Source organism: Oncorhynchus gorbuscha, linkage group LG01, assembly GCF_021184085.1.
Source record: "Oncorhynchus gorbuscha isolate QuinsamMale2020 ecotype Even-year linkage group LG01, OgorEven_v1.0, whole genome shotgun sequence".
NCBI lineage: Eukaryota > Metazoa > Chordata > Actinopteri > Salmoniformes > Salmonidae > Oncorhynchus > Oncorhynchus gorbuscha.
The window spans coordinates 70862926-70883659 of NC_060173.1; the positions used below are offsets into that span (position 1 = coordinate 70862926).

General features: G+C 43.5%; 1 protein-coding gene across 1 annotated transcript in view; it reads left to right on the forward strand.

Moving 5' to 3' along the window:
- lmo7a (LIM domain 7a) overlaps window positions 1-20734 on the forward strand; it is an 85901-nt gene that overhangs the window by 16521 nt on the left and 48646 nt on the right. The window contains exons 2-4 of the mRNA XM_046366153.1: window positions 4435-4551; window positions 9946-10128; window positions 11345-11600. Coding sequence (XP_046222109.1) covers window positions 11383-11600 — 218 coding nt within the window. The 5' untranslated portion in view covers window positions 4435-4551; window positions 9946-10128; window positions 11345-11382. The remainder of the gene's footprint in view (window positions 1-4434; window positions 4552-9945; window positions 10129-11344; window positions 11601-20734) is intronic.

Genomic DNA, 20734 nt, shown 5'->3' on the forward strand with positions numbered 1-20734 from the left:
TTTTTTTGCCATAATTTGTTTTACATCTATTCAAAATGTGTGTGTGCTTAGCCTGTGTGAGTATCTACGTCTTTAGAAATCAAATGGAATGAATTAAGTCACAATAAATGATCTTGCCAAAAGGAGACTGTGAAGAGCTAAGAACGAGGCGTGGTAGTCATCCACTGAATGAGCCCCAGTTGCATTCAAAACAGTCACATACATTAATGTACACAATGTTTCTGAAAGATCAGCTCTGTTACTTGTAACTCCTATAGCCATCAGCCTAGCAGATTTACAGCCAATGTAAAGGCGGTGGCCCGTTCCTGTAGGTTCATGCTCTACAACATCCGCAGAGTACGACCCTGCCTCACACAGGAAGCGGCGCAGGTCCTAATCCAGGCACTTGTCATCTCCCGTCTGGATTACTGCAACTCGCTGTTGGCTGGGCTCCCTGCCTGTGCCATTAAACCCCTACAACTCATCCAGAACGCCGCAGCCCGTCTAGTGTTCAACCTTCCCAAGTTCTCTCACGTCACCCCGCTCCTCCTCTCTCTCCACTGGCTTCCAGTTGAAGCTCGCATCCGCTACAAGACCATGGTGCTTGCCTACGGAGCTGTGAGGGGAACGGCACCTCAGTACCTCCAGGCTCTGATCAGGCCCTACACCCAAATAAGGGCACTGCGTTCATCCACCTCTGGCCTGCTCGCCTCCCTACCACTGAGGAAGTACAGTTCCCGCTCAGCTCAGTCAAAACTGTTCGCTGCTCTGGCTCCCCAATGGTGGAACAAACTCCCTCACGACGCCAGGACAGCGGAGTCAATCACCACCTTCCGGAGACACCTGAAACCCCACCTCTTTAAGGAATACCTAGGATAGGATAAAGTAATCCTTCTCACCCCCTCCCCCTTAAAATATTTAGATGCACTATTGTAAAGTGGTTGTTCCACTGGATGTCATAAGGTGAATGCACCAATTTGTAAGTCGCTCTGGATAAGAGCGTCTGCTAAATGACTTAAATGTAAATGTAATGTAAATGTATATACTGGTGCAGGTAGGGCCTCTGTCAGAGGGCTGCAGTTGTGTCTCAGACGTAACCACACAAGAAATGACTGTCAGACTTCCTCTTCCATTCCCATTGGCGGTCGAACTAGGAAGGATGGGACAGGCTTGTGGTTGATTTGGTTTGGATGAAGACCTCTTCATCTATCCCGGAGTGTGGAGGTTTGAAAAGTTGTATAGCTAAGAAGAGGCATTTGACTCACAGGATGGAGCTATGTCCATGTTGATAAGTTATTGTCAAAGATTTGCCCCCAATTTGTCAACACCACCAAAATGAATGCTATCCAGTTCAGCAAGGTTGTAAGTAAAGGTGTGAACGTTAAAACGAAGTTGGAATCCTTAACGTTAAGAAAAATCCTTAATAGAACTACCCATCCCGGATCCGGGAGAATTGTCATCAACTACACTAATTAGCATAGCGCAACCGTCAAAAAATATTACTAGAAAATATTCATATTCATGACATCACAAGTGAAATATAGTGAAACACAGCTTAGCCTTTTGTTAATCACCCTGTCGTCTCAGATTTTGAAATTATGCTTTACAGCCAAAGCAAGACAAGCGTTTGTGTAAGTTTATCGATAGCCTTCTTGTCCACGTTTTGTTCAGAAATTCACCGGAAATTGCGGTCACGACAACAAATTAGTTCCATAATATCGACAGAAACATGGCAAACGTTTTTTATAATCAATCTGGGACAATTAGCTTTTCAGTAGGAGCAAGAGGAACAATGGCTGCCTTTGTCTATTACGCACAAATCACTCTGAGAGCCACCACCTGACCACTGACGCAATGTTGTCGTTCATGCTAATTCTTCAAAATAAAAGCCTGAAACAATGTCTAGTGGCTGTAGACATATTAGGGAAGCCATAGAAAAGGAATCTGGTTGATATCCCTTTCAATGGGCAATAGGGATGCATAGAAAGACAGCGGTTTCAAAATAAGAGTCACTTCCTGATTGGATTTTTCTCAGGCTTTCGCCTGCAATATCAGTTCTGTTACACTCACAGACAATTTTTTTTTACAGTTTTGGAAACTGTAGAGTGTTTTATATCCTAAGCTGTCAATTATATGCATATTCTAGCATCTGGTCCTGAGAAAATAGCCTGTTTACTTTGGGAACGTTATTTTTCCAAAAATGAAAATAGTGCCCCCTAGTTTTTAACTGAAAAACATATTTCTTTTCATCCCCCACTTAATTAAAATCAAAGTTTATCGCGAAATATTATTTTCCGTATTACAGCCGGAAGGCTATAAAGGCCTGGGGAGTTGTGTAATTCAAATAAAACCAGAGAGGAAGAGGCAAACTTTATGCTACTTGGGTGAATTTGCAAGGCAAGACATTGTGAGATACAGATTACCAAAACATATGAGCAAGCTTCTGCCTTCTTCTCCCTGGCGTTGGCCTGCTCTGCCTGCTCGGTCTCTTCGATGGTGATGTGTGTTCAGTTTTAGGTCTCTTGTGTGTAGAATATCCTATCCTAGTCATGGAACCGAAGTCCTACAGTAGGCTACTGTTAGCCTGTATTGATTAAGCTTTTCAGACATAATGGAATTTGGCCCCTTGGAAAGCGCCCTCGGCTAAGGAATGTTGTTTGTCTGGTAGGGTAGGCTAAACTATGTTTTTTTTGTTTAAATGCTGACACAAAACTTCTGGTGATTCGAACTGATATTTTACTTTTGAAGCAGGACTTAAGTCCATCACTAGGCAATTAGAACAGTGAATCAAATCATCTTGAGCTGCTGCGAGCTTTCTGCTTGCCTGCTGCCTGCGCGCAGACCACTCTCTCCTAACGGAGTACTTTAAAATGATTAAATACCCTGACATTTAGTAGAAATAAAACACATCTATCTACCATACCATAAAAACTGCATAAACATGATTTAATTGTCTGAAAGGTTATCAATGGTCGCTATTTGCAATAGCTGCATTCTATTTCTGTAAAGGGTTGCGGGAGATATAACTGCAGTAGTTATACATACAGTGCATAGCCATACATACAATGCATTCAGAAAGTATTCAAACCCCTTCACTTTCTCTAAATATTTGTTAAGTTACATCCTTATTCTAAAATTGATTTTTTTAAATGACCTATACATCAACCTATACACAATACCCCATAATGACAAAGCAAAACCAGTTTGACATTTTTTGCTAATGAATAATTAATAAAAACTGAAAAACCTTATATACATAAGTATTCAGACCCTTTTCTATGAGACTCGAAATTGAGCTCAGGTGCATCCTGTTTCCATTGATCATCCTTGATGTTTCTACAACTTGATTGGAGTCCATCTGTGGTAAATTCAATTGATTGGACATGACTTGGAAAGGCACACCTGTCTATATAAAGTCCCAGAGTTGACAGTGCACGTCAGAGCAAAAACCAAACCATGAAGTCGAAGGAATTGTCTGTAGAGCTCTGAGACAGGATTGTGTCGAGGAACAGATCTGGGGAAGGGTAACAAACAATTACTGCAGCATTGAAGGTCCCCAAGAACACAGTAGCGTCCATCATTCTTAAATGGAAGGAGTTCGGAACCACCAAGACTCTTCCTAGAGCTGGCCGCTTGACCAATCTGAGTAATCAGGAGAGAAGGGCCTTGGTCAGGGAGGTGACCCCGATGGATCTTACAGAAGAACAACCACTCCACCAATCAGGCCTTTATTGTAGTGGCCAGATGGAAGCCAATCCTCAGTGAAAGGCACACGACAGCCTGCTTGGAGTTTGCCAAAAGGCACCTAAATACTCTCAAACCATGAGAAACAAGATTCTCTGGTCTGATGAAACCAAGATTGAACTCTTTGGCCTGAATGCCAAGCGTCACGTCTGTACAATACGACTAATACAACTGTATTAGTTGAAAGCCCTACATGTTACAAGGGGTTTAGGTCAGGTCAGTGCACACAAACAAACAGTGGTGTATCAGAGGGTTCTGGATGAGGCAGGAAAACAAAGAGCTGGACACTAGTGTTTACAGTATGACCTTAGGACAACTCTGCTGGGTCATTACTATACAGAAATCTTATGATCCATCCTAACAGTCCAGACTATATACAGGCTATTTAGTGTGCTGCTAGAATGTACTGTAAGTGTGTTCTCATCAATATAGAACTGAACGTCATACTGTTTTCAACAGTCTACCCGAGTTCAAACAGTATGTTTTCTTTCAAATACTTTAGCCACACAAGTTCAATCCCCGCCCAATTGGCACTCCAGGCAGGCTCAATCAAACACTCAACATATTTGAAAAGAAGCAAATACTATCCTAGTAATATGCTCTTCATTCTGTTGTAGAAAAATATTAGAGAATTGGCATTGCTCCTTTAAAGAAACTATGCGTATATTATAATTATGATGTTTGTATTAACCCATGTCCTCTTTCTCCCAGGTGCTGATCACCATATACTGGCTAGGTAGGAAGGCACAATGCGAGCCCTTCTATAATGGACCTAACTTAAGACTCAAGACCTTCGAAGGACTACTGGACATAGCAGCGCTATCCAAGGTAAATAAATAACCTTACTATACGCTGTGCTAGCCTAGGTTAACGTTCTATTACTCTGTAATCATCCACTCTACTATACTCTATATAACCCATTCCATTTCTGTTTGTCCCTTCTAGTAATTATGTTTATATGGGTACAGTATTTATAGCCTGGTCACAGATCTGTTTGTACTGTCTTGTTAACGTGTTTAACCATAGGAGTTTGCAAGACCAGGACCAAGTACAGTATTAGCACTATTAAATGTAAATCTGCCTCACTCTACTACAGTGGTCTAGACAAGTTTGGGGTCCATCCATTTCAATTTGGTCAATTCAGGAAGAGAATTAACATTAAAAATGGAAAGGTGCCTACAGTTTTTATGTTATGTGTGCTACCATGTAATGGTTTGAGTAATCAGCCTAGCTAGGAATCGTATCCTCTTTTACATCCACTGGCCAACACATCTCTACATCCTTCCTGGTATATTAGCTGTGTGTTAAGGAAGTCAGCCCATTGGTTTAGGGGTCTCAGAATACTTGACAGTCGGCACTAAAACCATCTCTACATCCTTCCTGGGATATTAGCTATGTGTTATGGAAGTCAGCCCATTGGTTTAGGGGTCTCAGAATACTTGACAGTCAGCACTAAAACCATAGCATAACTGATCTATTCTCCTGACTCAGCTATTTTAATCTTCTTTACTTCAGGAGTCCATAGGTCACCTGGTACATGTATGGAAGTGTGTTGGTCTCTGTGTGCGCACATTCATGGACTTGTGTTTGTCACGACAGAGGGGGTGGAAGGCACAACGTTGAATTTGACAGTTTGGTTTGTTTACAGTTAGATTTACTAAGCATATTCAACCCCTGCGATTACGCTCTATACCATATGATTTTTATGATAAACAACAGTCAACAGATGGTGGTCCTTCTGTAGCTCAGTTCGTAGAGCATGGCGCTTGTAACGCCAGGGTAGTGGGTTCGTTCCCCGGGATCACCCATACGTAGAATGTATGCACACATGACTGTAAGTCGCTTTGGATAAAAGCGTCTGCTAAATGGCATATATTATATTATATTATATATATAACAGTGATGGTTACCCAGCTAACAATTCTAGGGAGAGAGAGAATGTTTTTGTAATGTTAGTGTCCAGTTTTCCATTAGTTAGGGGAACATTCCATCTATGTTAGCAAAAACCTTCTGAGAAACTTATCATGTTTTGGTGTTAAAGTTCAGAGAACATTCCCTTAATGTCAACCAGAACTTATCTAGAACGTGGTTACAATGTTCTTAGACTATACAACATAGTTGCAATGTTCTCTGAATGTAAGATATTAATGTTCTAGACACGTTTCATGGGAACGTAACAAGAATATTGTTATCAGTTGTCAGGACATCGCCTGATGGTCCCAAAGAAATGTTATCCCCCCCAAAAAGTGTTTTGAACTTACATATCTGACACTTTGACCTTCATGACTACATTGTGCGTGCTCATTTATACAGTAAATATTATTCAACACGTCCTTAGGTCACGGCATTCAGATGTCTGTGTCACTTGTCAGTTAATTTAACTGTCTCTCATCATTGGTTTCATTTACTTACTTCAACAATTTAAGGGCGTTCTGTATAGTTGTCTAATGTTGATGGGGCATTTGGAAAGTATTCAGACCCCTTGACTTTTTCCACATTTTGTTATATTGCAGCCTTATTCCAATATATATATATATATTTTTATATGACGAAGAGAAAACCAGTTTAGACATTTTTGCAAATTAATAATAACTGAAACTGAGACTCAAAATTGAGGTCAGCTGCATCCTGTTTCCATTGATCATCCTTGAAATGTTTCTACAACTTGATTTGGAGTCCACCTGTGGTAAATTCAATTGATTGGACATGATCTGGAAAGGCGCACACCTGCCTATATAAGGGCCCATGGTTGACAGGGCATGTCAGAGCAAAAAACCAAGCCATGTGGTCGAAGGAAAAGTCCGTAGAGCTCCGAGACTGGATTGTGTCAAGGCACAGATCTGGGAAATTGTACCAAAACATTTCTGCAGCATTGAAGATCCCCAAGACCACAGTGGCCTCCATCATTCTTAAATGGAAGCGGTTTGGAACTAAGACTCTAAGACACTAAGACTCTTCCTAAAGCTGGCCATATGGGTAAACTGAGCAAGCGGGAGAAAGGCCGATGGTCCTGATGGTCACTCTGACAGAGCTCCAGAGTTCCTCTGTGGTGATGGGAGAACCATCCAGAAAGACAACCATCTCTGCAGCACTCCACCAATCAGGCCTTTATAGTTCTCAGTAAAAGGCACATGATAGCCCGCTTGGAGTTTGTCAAAACGCACCTAAAGGACTCTCAGACCGTGAGAAACAAGATTCTATGGTCTGATGAAACCAACACCGAACTCTTTGGGCTGAATGCCAAGAGTCACATCTGGAGGAAACCTGGCACCATCCCTACGGTGAAGAATGGTGGTGGCAACATCATGGTGTGGAGATGTTTTTCAGTGGCAGGTAATGGGAGACTAGTCAGGATTGAGGAAAAGAGTGCTCAGGACTTCAAACTGGAGCAAAGTTTCACCTTCCAACCAGAAAACGACCCTAAGCACACAGCCAAGACAACGCAGGAGTGGCCTTGGGACAAGTCTCTGATTGTCTTTGAGTGGCTCAGCCAGAGCCCAGACTTGAACCTGATCGAACATATCTAGAGAGACCTGAAAATATTCAATGTGCATTCACACTATTGCTTACACCTATCAAGTTGTTTCCGGTCTACACAAGTGTCTAGGGAGGAGGGGTTAGGGTTTTTTCTGGGCAAGGCCTAACTATACTGACACAATAAGCACATGTCCTTGAGATATGACTGGCCCTTGGATGTGCACAGAGAGCTAATATCAATAACATGCTCTCCTGGCTCAAAGTGGAGGAGAGATTGACTTCATCACTACTTGTTTTTGTAAGAATGCACCGAGGTGTCTGTTTAAACTACTAGGACACAGCTCAGACACCAATGCATATCCCACAAGACATGCCACCAGAGGTCTCTTCACAATCCCCAATTCCAGAACTGACTATGGGAGGCGCACAGTACCAATTTGTAAGTCGCTCTGGATAAGAGCGTCTGCTAAATGACTTAAATGTAATGTAATGTAATGTAAATGTACATAGAGCCATGGCTACGTGGAACTCTATTCCACATCAAGTAACTGATGCAGCAGTAGAATCTGATTTAAAAAGATGAAAATATACCTTATGGAACAGCGGGGACTGTGAAGAGACACACACAGGCACAGACACACATAGAAATGGATTTTGTATTGTAGTTACGTGGTAGTAGAGTAGTGGCCTGAGGAAACACACTTAAATGTGTTGTGAAAAGTGTTATGAAATGTAATGTTAATATTCTAAATTGTCTATAACTGCCTTAATGTTGCTGGACCTCAGGAAGTGTAGCTGCTACCTTGGCAGCAGCGAATGGGAATCCTTAATAAATACTAATACAAAAGTTGGCTGGATGTCCTTTGGGTGGTGGACCAGTCTTGATACACACAGAAAACTGTTGTGGGTGAAAAACTCAGAAGGGTTGCAATTCTTGACACACTCAAACCGGTGCGCCTGGCACCTACTACCATAACCCATTCAAACTCACTTAAATCTTTTGTCTTGCCCATTGACCTTCTAACTGGCACAAATACACCATGTCTCAGTTGTCTTAAGGCTTCTTTAACCTGTCTTCTCCCCTTCACTGATTTGAAGTGGATTTGACTTAACATTAATACGGGATCATAGCTTTCACCTGGTCAGTCTGTCATGGAAAGAGCTGATGCTCCAAATGTTTTGTACAGTCAGATAATGAACAGTAGCAGCAGCGTAGTGCAAATAGGGTCAATGCAGATAGTCCGGGTAGCTGTGGGTTAACCTTAGAGCCGATGTCTGCTCCCCCGCAAAAATCGAGTTAGCATAATACAAATTCTAAACGTCTGTTTAATCTAGAGATGTCTGTTTTGTTGCATTGGATGCATCTCAATCCATCGGCCGATGTCGCACTTCTGCACCACAAGCATCTTGGGATTCATCTGAAGTCGGTACAGCCGATCTGCCAACTTCTGTCTGTAGCCTCCGAACAGTTTGGGCTATATACTAATATGACCCTCTGTGGAAAGGTGTGTGAATACTTTCTGATTACACTGTATGTCAAAGTGTGTCAAATATGTAAGTTGAAAACACTATTTTAAAAGCAGTGTGTGTGTGTGTGTGAGTATTCCTAACCTTGCCAACAGACAAAAAGAGCTGTGAATGGATCAGTGGTTCAGTGATGGGCTTGGCAAAAGTAACAAGGCGTGATGTGTAATTAAACTACTTGTTTTGGAGAACATATCTTTGGGATCATCACGCGACGTCCTGACAACTGATACACAGAAATGTTATTCCCATGAAACGTGTCTAGAACATTCATATCTTATGTTCTGGGAACATGGCAACCATATTCTGTGTATGTTTGGTGGGACGTTGATGGAATATTTTCCTAACCCACAGAAAACTGGACACATGAATGTTCTTGTAACGTTCCCATGAAAAGTGTCTAGAACATGAATGTATTATGTTCTGAATACATGGTAACCATGTTCTGGGTAAGTTCTACTTGACATTAAGGGAATGGTCTCTTGGAAACATTCCGTGTACATCACGGGAACATTCCTATGAAATCATTAGTTAATGACTTAATGAGACTCTTAAGGTTCTCTGGTTGTGGGAACGTTTTATGTTAGCTGGGCAGGCCTTGTTTGTGTTCTTACGCTAAGCCCTTTAGACTGTAAACAGTTATCAGTGTCGTCATCATCACACAGAGCTTATTGGCTGTGCCTGCATGACTGACTGGGAAACAGTTAGGGGTCAGAGTTCCGGTCATCAGAAGTGTGTGTTGGGTGAGATGGCTGGGTGTCTTCAGTAATTTAGGGACACCTTGTGACTTGGGATGAATGACATCACAATATTCACTGTTCTGGAGAAGGGGTTAAGAAACTAACTCGAACTCTACAAGTGTTTGTGCCATGGGGGTACGTGTGTTTTTTTTTTGGGGGGGGGGGTTTACTATCCATGTCGAGACCAGAGGTCCTCACTAGGATAGTAGAACAGGGACATTTCGCCGGATCCCAAAAGGAAAAAGGATACTTTAGGTTTAGAATTATGGTCAGAATTACAGTTAGGTTAGAGTTATGGTTAGGGATAGTTTTAGGGTTTGGGAAAATGTGATTTTGAATGGGAATCAATTATTTGTCTGTGTATGTTATCATGTACCTGGGGAGGATAACCCTAAGGAGTTAAATGACTGAAAGACACATCGCTCTTTCTTTCAGGGTGTGAGCTCACGATTGTGTTTGTTCGTGTGTGTGTGTATTGCAGGCACTTGAGGAATCATCCGGCCAGAGAGCCAGCAGCAGCAGAAGATTTAGAGAAGAGACAGTGGTTTCAGAGACAGCTGGTATAGTGGGAGAGGGGATATATTACCTATACCGAGAGGAGGAGGACACAGGGTTCTAGACCACACAGCAGATCCCTGACAACACGCTCAAAGCAGCAGTGAGGGTATGGACCAACACTCACTCACTCACTCACTCACTCACTCACCACTCACTCACTCACTCACTCACTCACTCACTCACTCACAGACAGACTGACACACACATGTCAATCTCAATCGGACAGGACTTGAGTTGTGTGTGTGTTTGGTTCTACTTTGTTATGCTTCTACACACACGCATGTACGCATGCACACACATCAATCTCAATTATCACGCACCCCAGTCGGACAGGACTTGAGTGTGTTTAGGTTTGACTTTTTATGCTGTGTTTTAGGCTCTTAGCATTATACCTTTAGCCTCTATATCTTAGTCTGAAATGTTGAGTGGTAGTGTTAACGTGATGCTATTTCAAGGGTGGGTATCTATTTGTTTATGTTGGACTATCTGAGGTAATCTGTGAAGTTCACACTGAGCATGTTATTTTTACTGATACCAGGTCTTTGTTGGCATTTGACAGTGGGTGGACTAGTTTAGCGTTTCAGTCAGTAATTAGAGAGAGACTTGGATCCCACTGTGAGAGACAGACCAGAGATACATTCCAGATGCTTCCACACCAGCCTGTAAATTGAGCAAGGAGGGGGTAATAGGCCTCTGTTCCCAAAGCAATGCGCACCACCCCCTCTACCCTTGTACTGGGGTGTGTTCAGTGAGGTGAAAGGTTCAGAATTTTAGTGAGGTGTTCAGTGAGGTGAAAGGTTCAGAGTCAGATGGACTGTTTTTATGTCTCTGTGTCCAGTATGAAGGAAGTTATTGGAAGTTTTGTGAGCCAATGTTAGCATGAGTTCATTTGACTTTAAGGATGTAGATAAAGGGCCTCATTCCCAAAATCCCAAAGTATCCCTTTAAGTATAGAGCTGACCAGATTCCCTATTTTATCTGCCAGACAATTATATCGCAAACAACACTAAGTAGACTTCTACTATTCCAACCTTTTCCTTGTCCCTCCTCCTGGACCGACCTCTGAACTCTACCCTCTTCCATTCTCTGCTCTCCACTGCCTTTTTCTCCCTCCTCCCTCGTCCCACCTTCCATTCCCCTCACCTACCTTTCTGGTCTCCACTTGTCCATTCTGTCTTTCACCTCTTCTCTTCCCTCTCTTAGAGCCCTCCCTCTTACTCTTTCCTGCCCCTCTAATCTCCACTGTCCTTCCCCTCCCCTCTTCCTTCACCTCACACCTCAATTTGACCCCTTTTCCTTTTGTCTATCTCCTCCTCCCCCAGGTTGTGAGAGTGTCGCGGAGACGGACTCAGTCTTCAGGATGGCGGCAGACAGTAACAAGGATTCACTGCACTACCGCCGCTCGCTGGTCATCGAGCCTAAAACGACCACGCAGTTCAACCAGTTCCTGCCCACCAAGGACAAGCCAGCGGCCTATGTGCCAGCGCCGCTCCGCAAGAAGCGGGCCGAGCGCCACGAGGACAGCCGCCGGAGCTGGGCCAGCCCCATGTACACGGAGGAAGATGGCACCTTCACCAGGTAGCAGAGTCATACACACATCTGTAGCCTATACACCAGAAATCAGCTGCCTCTCATCTTTGACCGCAGGTGCTGCTCTAGCAAATCCTTTCAGATCTCTCAATGGTTAAGTTACCCAGAGGGATGGGGCTCAATTCCGTATCATCATTATATCCCAAACCACATCATTTAAAGCACATTCCATTCACATGTTCATACTGTACATAACAAATATGATAGAAAACATTAGTACATACAATGTCAACATTTACAAAACAAACACTTCCTTACTCTTTCTTCCCTCCACTATTTTTAATGACACATGCTTACATCACTTTATCACTCTATCACAACCGTTTCCAGTGATTCCCGTTAGCCTTTTTTTGTTGGTTAGTGATTCCATTCTCATTCATAAAACGTGGGTCTGCACTGCTTTACTCTACTTTTACACTACTTCACTGTGTTGATTCCACCTGTCTGACCTCTCTCCTACCCACTCCCTCTCTCTTTCTCTTTCTCTTTCCTAAACCCTCTCCTCTCCCCGGGGCTGTAACCGATGAAGTCTGGTGGACTGCATGTCAGTCGCTGGCTCTCCTCAGTCCCACCCTCTTCCGGCACCTCCCCCCTCTCACCCCCATGCACCTGAAGGCTCCACCCACACTAGCCACCATGCTGCCGGTCAAAGGTCGATGCAGCTTTTCCATTGATTGTAACATCACAGGAGCACTCTAGATTGTTTTAGTACTAACAGCGATACAGTACTACAAAGCTAAGCTAATAACATTGTTCTTCCATGCCTTGAAGAGCAGTTTGTTTTTACAGTTGTACCAGTTATATTATACTGAGGAATAATGACTTTTCTGTCTTGCTGTTTAGTCCAATTTGCATCTGTACATATGTTAAGATACTGGCCGTGTCTGAAATATGGCCTGCCTACTACTTACTTAAACTGTGTCCTAATCGTACTACATTCTATTTAAAACATACTGTTTAGTAAAAATATATTCAGTAAGCAACAAATATCAACATACTACTCATGTGAGGACGTAACCCAGTTTGCACATAATGTTCTGAAAACCATATGTTTCCTTGAGCTTTGTGAGAGTGTGGTTGTCCTATGGTTATTATGCATAAAACCATCCCACAACTTTCTCAGAATGGTGCAGGATAGTTGCTTGGCTTTGGAATATTGTCAGCACATTTAAGGAACTTGACAAAAAAAACTATTGCCTTGGTATTTCGTTACTTTAACAGAATGATTCCTAAAAGTTCAAACATGGTTACAATTATTTTACATTTTGGTAATGTTCTAGGAACATTGGGAATGTTCACAAATAGTTCAGAATATGTTAATAAACAAAGTTTTTCTGTGGGAATTTCATAACTTCAGCATAACATTTCCTACAGGTTTCCTCATGGTTCTATTTAAAGTCATGTTCTCATTGTTCCGAGAACGAAAACTTTCCATAGAAACCACATGAAAGCTTTAGTAACGTTCAGAGAACGTTCTAAGAACGTTTTTTAAAAACATACACATTCCATTCTCAGCATCACCAAAACTCTCTCTAACCTCTTTCTCGTGAACTGTGTTCAGGTGTGTTGGCCGCACCCACTAATTGGCCACACCTGATCTTTATGAGTTCTTGTTTCCTTTGAAATGGGGTTGGTTTGAACAGACATAAATGAACAGGTTTATATGAGTAAAAAAAACATAGCATGCTACTGTAGCTCCATACTGGTGGCAAAGTGGACAGATTCCATGGATAGAGAAGAGAAGATCATAGGTTTAAATCTCACTGTCGCCGTGCCACAATAAAACATAAATGTGTTTCCATGATCAATGCCTAATTTCCATGTGTCCTATCTGTGCATGGTGTTCAGTTAATCCAAACTAGCTAGCCGTGTAACTAAAAATCTTATTGAAACATGTTCCCAGAAGGTTATTTAGCTACTTTAAAATAACCTATAATGTCCTTACAGGAAAACTTTCAGGGAACCATAGTAAAACGTTCATCATAACCTCACTGCAACCTAAAAAGTAAAGTTCCCAAAACAGGCGAAATGTACACTTCCGTTCTCAGAACGTTTCATGAACTTTTAATGGTTTTAATGGTCAGGAAATATGTCTTTGTTCACAGAACCAATGGTAAACCAAATACTTACTTTCACACAACTTCCAATGAACCAAACAAGCTACCTGGGAAGTATTGGTGTTTCGGACACAGCCATAGTACTGTGTTTGCCAAACACTTACGATATGAATAAGCTGCTTCTGGATACTATTAAAAGGTCCCCTGTTTGACGGAGCCCTGTTTTAAATCCAACATAACCTTCCTTTTTTCTTTCGATCTATCTTCTCTCTGCTACTGCCCCCCCCCACCTCCCTCCAGTACTTACAACACAACGCTGGTAGGGGGCAGCCACCACACACTGCCCCCTACCAACCCCCAAAACTGAAACCCACCAACATCCCGTACGTTGAGCGCTCCCCGGTGGTACTCCCCAGGTGCCCCGGCTGGTCAAATGAAAGAAGCGTGCCCTCCTGAGGCATGAAAACCACCATCAAGACCAGCATCCCCGACATCGAGCGGGACGACGTCATCTTTCAGAAGGTAAATCCGCCCCAAGATGGTCGGCGGTGGAGACCACTGTTGGGTGCCGCTGACAGCTACCACCCGATGTCCAACCTGAGCCATGGGCCATGCCCGCTTGACCCAAGAGGCTGAGGGTGGGGAGAACCGGGAGCAAAGAGGGGATGGGCACCCCAAAACGGACTACATGCTGCTGAGGAAGTTTGGGGTGGTGCTCTGGGTGGAGGTGAGGGCAGTGGGTATCCAAGGTCAGAGGTCATGTCTAGGTACATCAGCCAATCCGATGGTCAGTCTGTGCCCACTACCTGTAGCGAGGTCAACCTGCAGAAGATATTGGCTATTAGGGAGGCGAGCCGGCTGAGATACAAGAAGAGTATGATGATGATTGAGAAGTTAGCCTTTCTGAACACTTAGGAACTAGAATGGCAGTCGAAACAACAATACCGCTTCAGTGCCTGTTGCTCTCAGGGAAAATCTCACGTGGCACTCCAAACCCTATATAGGGCATTACTTTTGTCCAGAGCCACATAGGGCTGCCGTTTAAGGCTCTAGTGAAAAGTTGTGCACTATATAGGGAATAGGGTGCCATTTGAGATAGAGCCTGGAATCTCTGGATTGTGTATAGTTGTTTTCTTCTTGCCTCATAGAAGGGTTAGTCAGGTAACTTCATTAAGCATGTGGATATGCCTTGTTACCGAGTGGTGCTTGCCTCATAGAAGGGTTAGTCAGGTAACTTCATTAAGCATGTGGATATGTCTTGTTACCCGAGTGGTGCTTGCCTCATAGAAGGGTTAGTCAGGTAACTTAATTAAGCATGTGGATATGTCTTGTTACCGAGTGGTGCTTGCCTCATACAAGGGTTAGTCAGGTAACTTAATTAAGCATGTGGATATGTCTTGTTACCGAGTGGTGCTTGCCTCATAGAAGGGTTAGTCAGGTAACTTAATTAAGCTTTAAGATTTGAATTCCTGTATGTTTCTTTCATCACACCATGTCTCGTTAGTCATGAGGCATACGCCCCCGCCACTCTTCTTACCAGAAAGATGTTTGTTTCTGTCGGCGCGATGTGTGGAGAAACCCGTTGGAGACGTTGGAGACGTTACAGTCTCACAGTGGGTGTTTCTCAATATGCATCCTACCGTGCTCAGAGCACGGGAGAGTTGGCGCATGAGTCAAAATCAAAGTATGCAAAACAGAGCACGGCGGGCACTTTTCGGATGTGTACTCCGTTTGTACATATTTTGAAACATGCATAGATCGACGCAAGCCTCAATGCAAAGTATGCACAGAAATATGACGTACCATGTATGAAAAAGGAAGCTAAATGTATTGAAATCAATGGCGGCTATTGAAGCGAGATAAAATTATCTCTGACTTCGGAATGAAATATTGCCAATTCACATCTCATATTGCCTGACTACATTATTTTATCTTGATACCTTAATAAACACATACTGTGTTATTTTTGGCATGTTTACCTGCCTACGATACCCACTGTAGTGTGCATAGATCTACAGCCCATAGTAAGTCAATAGGGCTAACTATCTGGCTAGTTAGCTAACCATGAAGAATTGGCTGTATGAGTTTTGCCTCGTAAACTAGCTAGCTATGTAGATTATTACGTTTCACTTTTAGTTAGCTGATAATTAGTAAAGATTGCTTTGTTTGCATCTTGTTTATTCTCTTTTGCCATTGTCCTGGCTGGAACAAGGTTCAGTGAATAGGGAGGTGTAGCGTGAGGATTAAAAAAAAAATGTGTACCTTTATTTAACTTGGCAAGTCAGTTAAGAACACATTCTTATTTACAGGGACTGCCTAGGAACAGTGGGTTAACTGCCTTGTTCAGGGGCAGAACAACAGATTTGTTTTACCTTGTCAGCTCAGGGATTTGATCTTGCAACCTTTCAGTTATTGGTCCAATGCTCTAACCACTTGGCTACCTGCCGCCAAAATAATACAGTAGGGGGAGTACGAGTGCTTCTCAAATGTAATATTTTATGCATTCTCCACACTCTCATCCTCACAAGAACATACTCAAGAGAACGTCCTTTGAGAATACACTCAGAGCATGAGAGAGTGGAGCACGGGAGTAAGCGTATTGAGAAACACCCAGTGTCTCCTCTCAACGTCACATTGACTTGGGCAGCGAGGTGCAGTACTAGCACAGTGGGGCGAAAAGGGGTTTGAACTTGGGTAAGCTCTACAATATATAAACTCAGCAAAAAAAGAAACGTCCCTTTTTCAGGACCTTTTCTTTCAAAGATAATTCGTAAAAATACAAATAACTTCACAGATCTTCATTGTAAAGGGTTTAAACACTGTTTCTCATACTTGTTCAATGAACCATAAACAATTAATAAACATGCACCTGTGGAACGGTCGTTAAGACACTAACAGCTTACAGACAGTAGGCAATTAAGGTCACGGATATGAAAACTTAAAACAATAAAGAGGCCTTTCTACTGACTCTGAAAAACATCAAAAGAAAGATGCCCAGGGACCCTGCTCATCTGCGTGAACGTGCCCTAGGCATGCTGCAAGGAGGCATGAGGACTGCAGATGTGGCCAGAGCAATAAATTGCAACACCTAAGACAGCGCTACAGGGAGACAGGACAGACAGCTGATCGTCCTCGCAGTGGCAGACCACGTGTAACAACACCTGCACAGGATCGGTACATCTGAACATCACACATGTGGGACAGGTACAAGATGGCAACAACAACTGCCAGAGTTACACCAGGAATGCACAATCCCTCCCCATCAGTGCTCAGACTGTCCGCAATAGGCTGAGAGAGGCTGGACTGAGGGCTTGTAGGCCTGTTGTAAGGCAGGTCCTCACCAGATATCACTGGCAACAATGTTGCCTATGGGCACAAACACACCATTGCTGGACCAAACAGGACTGGCAAAAAGTGCACTTCACTGACGAGCCGCGGTTTTGTCTCACCAGGGGTGATGGTCGAATTTGCGTTTATCGTCGAGGGAATGACCGTTACACCGAGGCCTGTACTCTGGAGCGGGATCGATTTGTTATTGCAGGCAATCTCAACACTGTGAGTTACAGGGAAGACATCCTCCTCCCTCATGTGGTACCATTCCTGCATGCTAATCCTGACATGACCCTCCAGCATGACAATGCCACCAGCCATACTGCTCATTCTGTGAGTGATTTCCTGCAATACAGGAATGTCAGTGTTCTGCCATGGCAGCGAAGAGCCCGGATCTCAATCCCATTGAGCACGCCTGGGACCTGTTGGATCGGAGGGTGAGGGCTTGGGCCATTCCCCCCAAAAATGTCCGGGAACTTGCAGGTGCCTTGGCGGAAGAGTGGGGTAACATCTCACAGCAAGAACTGGCAAATCTGGTGCAGTCCATGAGGAGGAGATGCACTGCAGCCGGTGGCCACACCAGATACTGACTGTTACTTTTGATTTTGACCCCTCCGTTGTTCAGTGACACATTATTCCATTCCTGTTAGTCATGTCTGTGGAACATGTTAAGTGTATGTCTCATGTGTTGACTCTTGTTATGTTCATACAAATATTTACACATGTTAAGTTTGCTGAAAATAAACGCAGTTGACAGTGAGAGGACATTTCTTTTTTTTGCTGAGTTTATAACTCAAGCTATCTCCCAGACGCGCGTAACATAGAATGGCATCATGGCGGCTGTCAACAGACTGTGGGACAACTAACAAGGAACTTTGTTTCCGCGCAGATTTTTTCATCACTGATCATTTGGACATGATTTCGCAGGTGTTGCATCTTTTGAATTTCGGAAGGGGAGGAGACAATTGACCCAAGCTTTGGCTGAGAGTTTCCATTTAGGGAGGTCTTGGTCTTGTTAGTATCTTTACTCATAAATTATACAGTGCATTTGGAAAGTATTCAGGACCCTTGACTTTTTCCACATTTTGTTACATTACAGCATTATTCTAAAATGTATTAAAACAAATTTTTCTCATCAATCTACACACAATACACCATAATGACAAAGCAATTTTTTTGCAGATGTATTAAAAATAAAATCCCGAAATACCCTATTTATAAGTATTCAGACACTCGAAATTGAGCTCAGGTGCATCCTGTTTCCATTGATCATCCGTGACATGTTTCTACAACTTGATTGGAGTCCACCTGTGGTAAATTCAATGAATTGGACATGATTTGTAAAGGCACACACTGTCTATATAAGGTCCCACAGTTAACAGTGCATGTCAGAGCAAAAACCAAGCCATGTCGAAGGAATTGTCCGTAGAGCTCCGAGACCTGATTGTGTTGAGGCACAGATCTGGGGAAGGGTACCAAAACATTTCTGCAGCATTGAAGGTCCCCAAGAACACAGTGGCCTCCATCATTTTTAAACGGAAGATGTTTGCCACCACCGATACTCTTCCTAGAGCTCGCAGCCCGGCCAAACTGAGCAATTGGGGGAGAAGGGCCTTGGTCAGGGAGGTGACCAAGAACCCAATGGTCACTTTGACAGATCTCCAGAGCTCCTCTTTGGAGATGGGAGAACCTTCCAGAAGGACAACCATCTCTGCAGCACTCCATCAATCAGGCCATTATGGTGGACTGGCCAGATGGAAGCCACTCCTCAATAAAAGGCAAATGACTGCCTGTTTGGAGTTTGCCAAAAGGCACCTAAGGACTCAGACCGTGAGACACAAGATTCTCTGGTCTGATGAAACCAAGATTGAACTCTTTTGCCTGAATGCCAAGCGTCACGTCTGGAGGAAACCTGGCACCATCCCTACGGTGAAGCATGATGGTGGCAGCATCATGCTTTGGGGATGTTTTTCAGCGGCAGGGTCTGGGAGAGGGAAAGATTAACGGAGCAAAGCACAGAGAGATCCTTGATGTAAACCTGCTCCAGAGCGCTCAGGACCTCAGACTGGGGCGAAGGTTCACCTTCCAACAGGACAATGACCATAAGCACACAGCCAAGACAGCACAGGAGTGGCTATGGGATAAGAATCTGAATGTCCTAGAGTGGCCCAGCCAGAGCCTGGACCTCAAACCTTCCCATCCAACCTGACAGAGCTTGAGAGGATCTGCAGATGAATGGGAGAATCTTCCAAAATACAGGCGTGCCAAGCTTGTAGCGTCATATCCAAGAAGACTCAAGGCTGTAATTGCTACCAAAGGTTCTTCAAAAAAGTATTGTGCAAAGGGTCTGAATACTTATGTAAATGTGATTTTTGACACACTGTTTTTTGCTTTGTCAATAATAGGGTATTGTGTGCAGATTGAGGGATTTCTCTTCTGGATTTCATTTTAGAATAAAGCTGGAATGTAACAACACGTGGAAAAAGTCTAGGGGTCTGAATATAATATATTATACTGTTTAATCTCCCCCAGAACCTAAACGAAAATCTGATTCAAAAAGGATTTCCGAGATAAACCCCACACTGTCACCAAGACACGACACCAAAACAGACCTGGGTTCAAATACTATTTGAAATCAACTCTCAAAGTATTTTTGTAGTATTTGAACCAGGTCTGCACAGTAGCGGTAGATGATAATAGAGTGCAGGTTGTTACTAAGGAAAACATGAAAACATGAAATTCCACAATGCTGTGTGACGGGATGAAAGTTGTTGCCAGCCACTCTTGAGTCCGTTATAATAGTAATCCTGTACACAAGAATGAAGCTATATACAGGGACTACCAGTACCATATCAATGTGCCAGACTATGAGGTATTTCAAGTAAATATGTACATAAAGGTAGGGTAAGGGGACTAGGCTTCAGAATATACACTGCTCAAAAAAATAAAGGGAACACTGAAACAACACAATGTAACTCCAAGTCAATTCTGTGAAATCAAACTGTCCACTTAGGCAGCAACACTGATTGACAATAAATGTCACATGCTGTTGTGCAAATGGAATAGACAACAGGTGGAAATTATAGGCAATTAGCAAGACACCCCCAATAAAGGAGTGGTTCTGCAGGTGGTGACCACAGACCACTTCTCAGTTCCTATGCTTCCTGGCTGATGTTTTGGTCGCTTTTGAATGCTTGCGGTGCTTTCACTCTAGTGGTAGCATGAGACGAAGTCTACAACCCACACAAGTGGCTCAGGTAGTGCAGCTCATCCAGGATGGCACGTCAATGCGTGCTGTGGCAAGAAGGTTTGCTGTGTCTGTCAGCGTGGTGTCCAGAGCATGGAGGCGCTACCAGGAGACAGGCCAGTACATCAGGAGACGTGGAGGAGGCCGTAGGAGGACAACAACCCAGCAGCAGGACCGCTACCTCTGCCTTTGTGCAAGGAGGAGCAGGAGGAGCACTGCCAGAGCCCTGCAAAATGACCTCCAGCAGGCCACAAATGTGCATGTGTCTGCTCAAACGGTCAGAAACAGACTCTATGAGGGTGGTATGAGGGCCTGACGTCCACAAGTGGGAGTTGTGCTTACAGCCCAACACCGTGCAGGACGTTTTTCATTTGCCAGAAAACACTAAGAATGGCAAATTCGCCACTGGCGCCCTGTGCTCTTCACAGATGAAAGCAGGTTCACACTGAGCACATGTGACAGACGTGACAGTCTGGAGACGTCGTGGA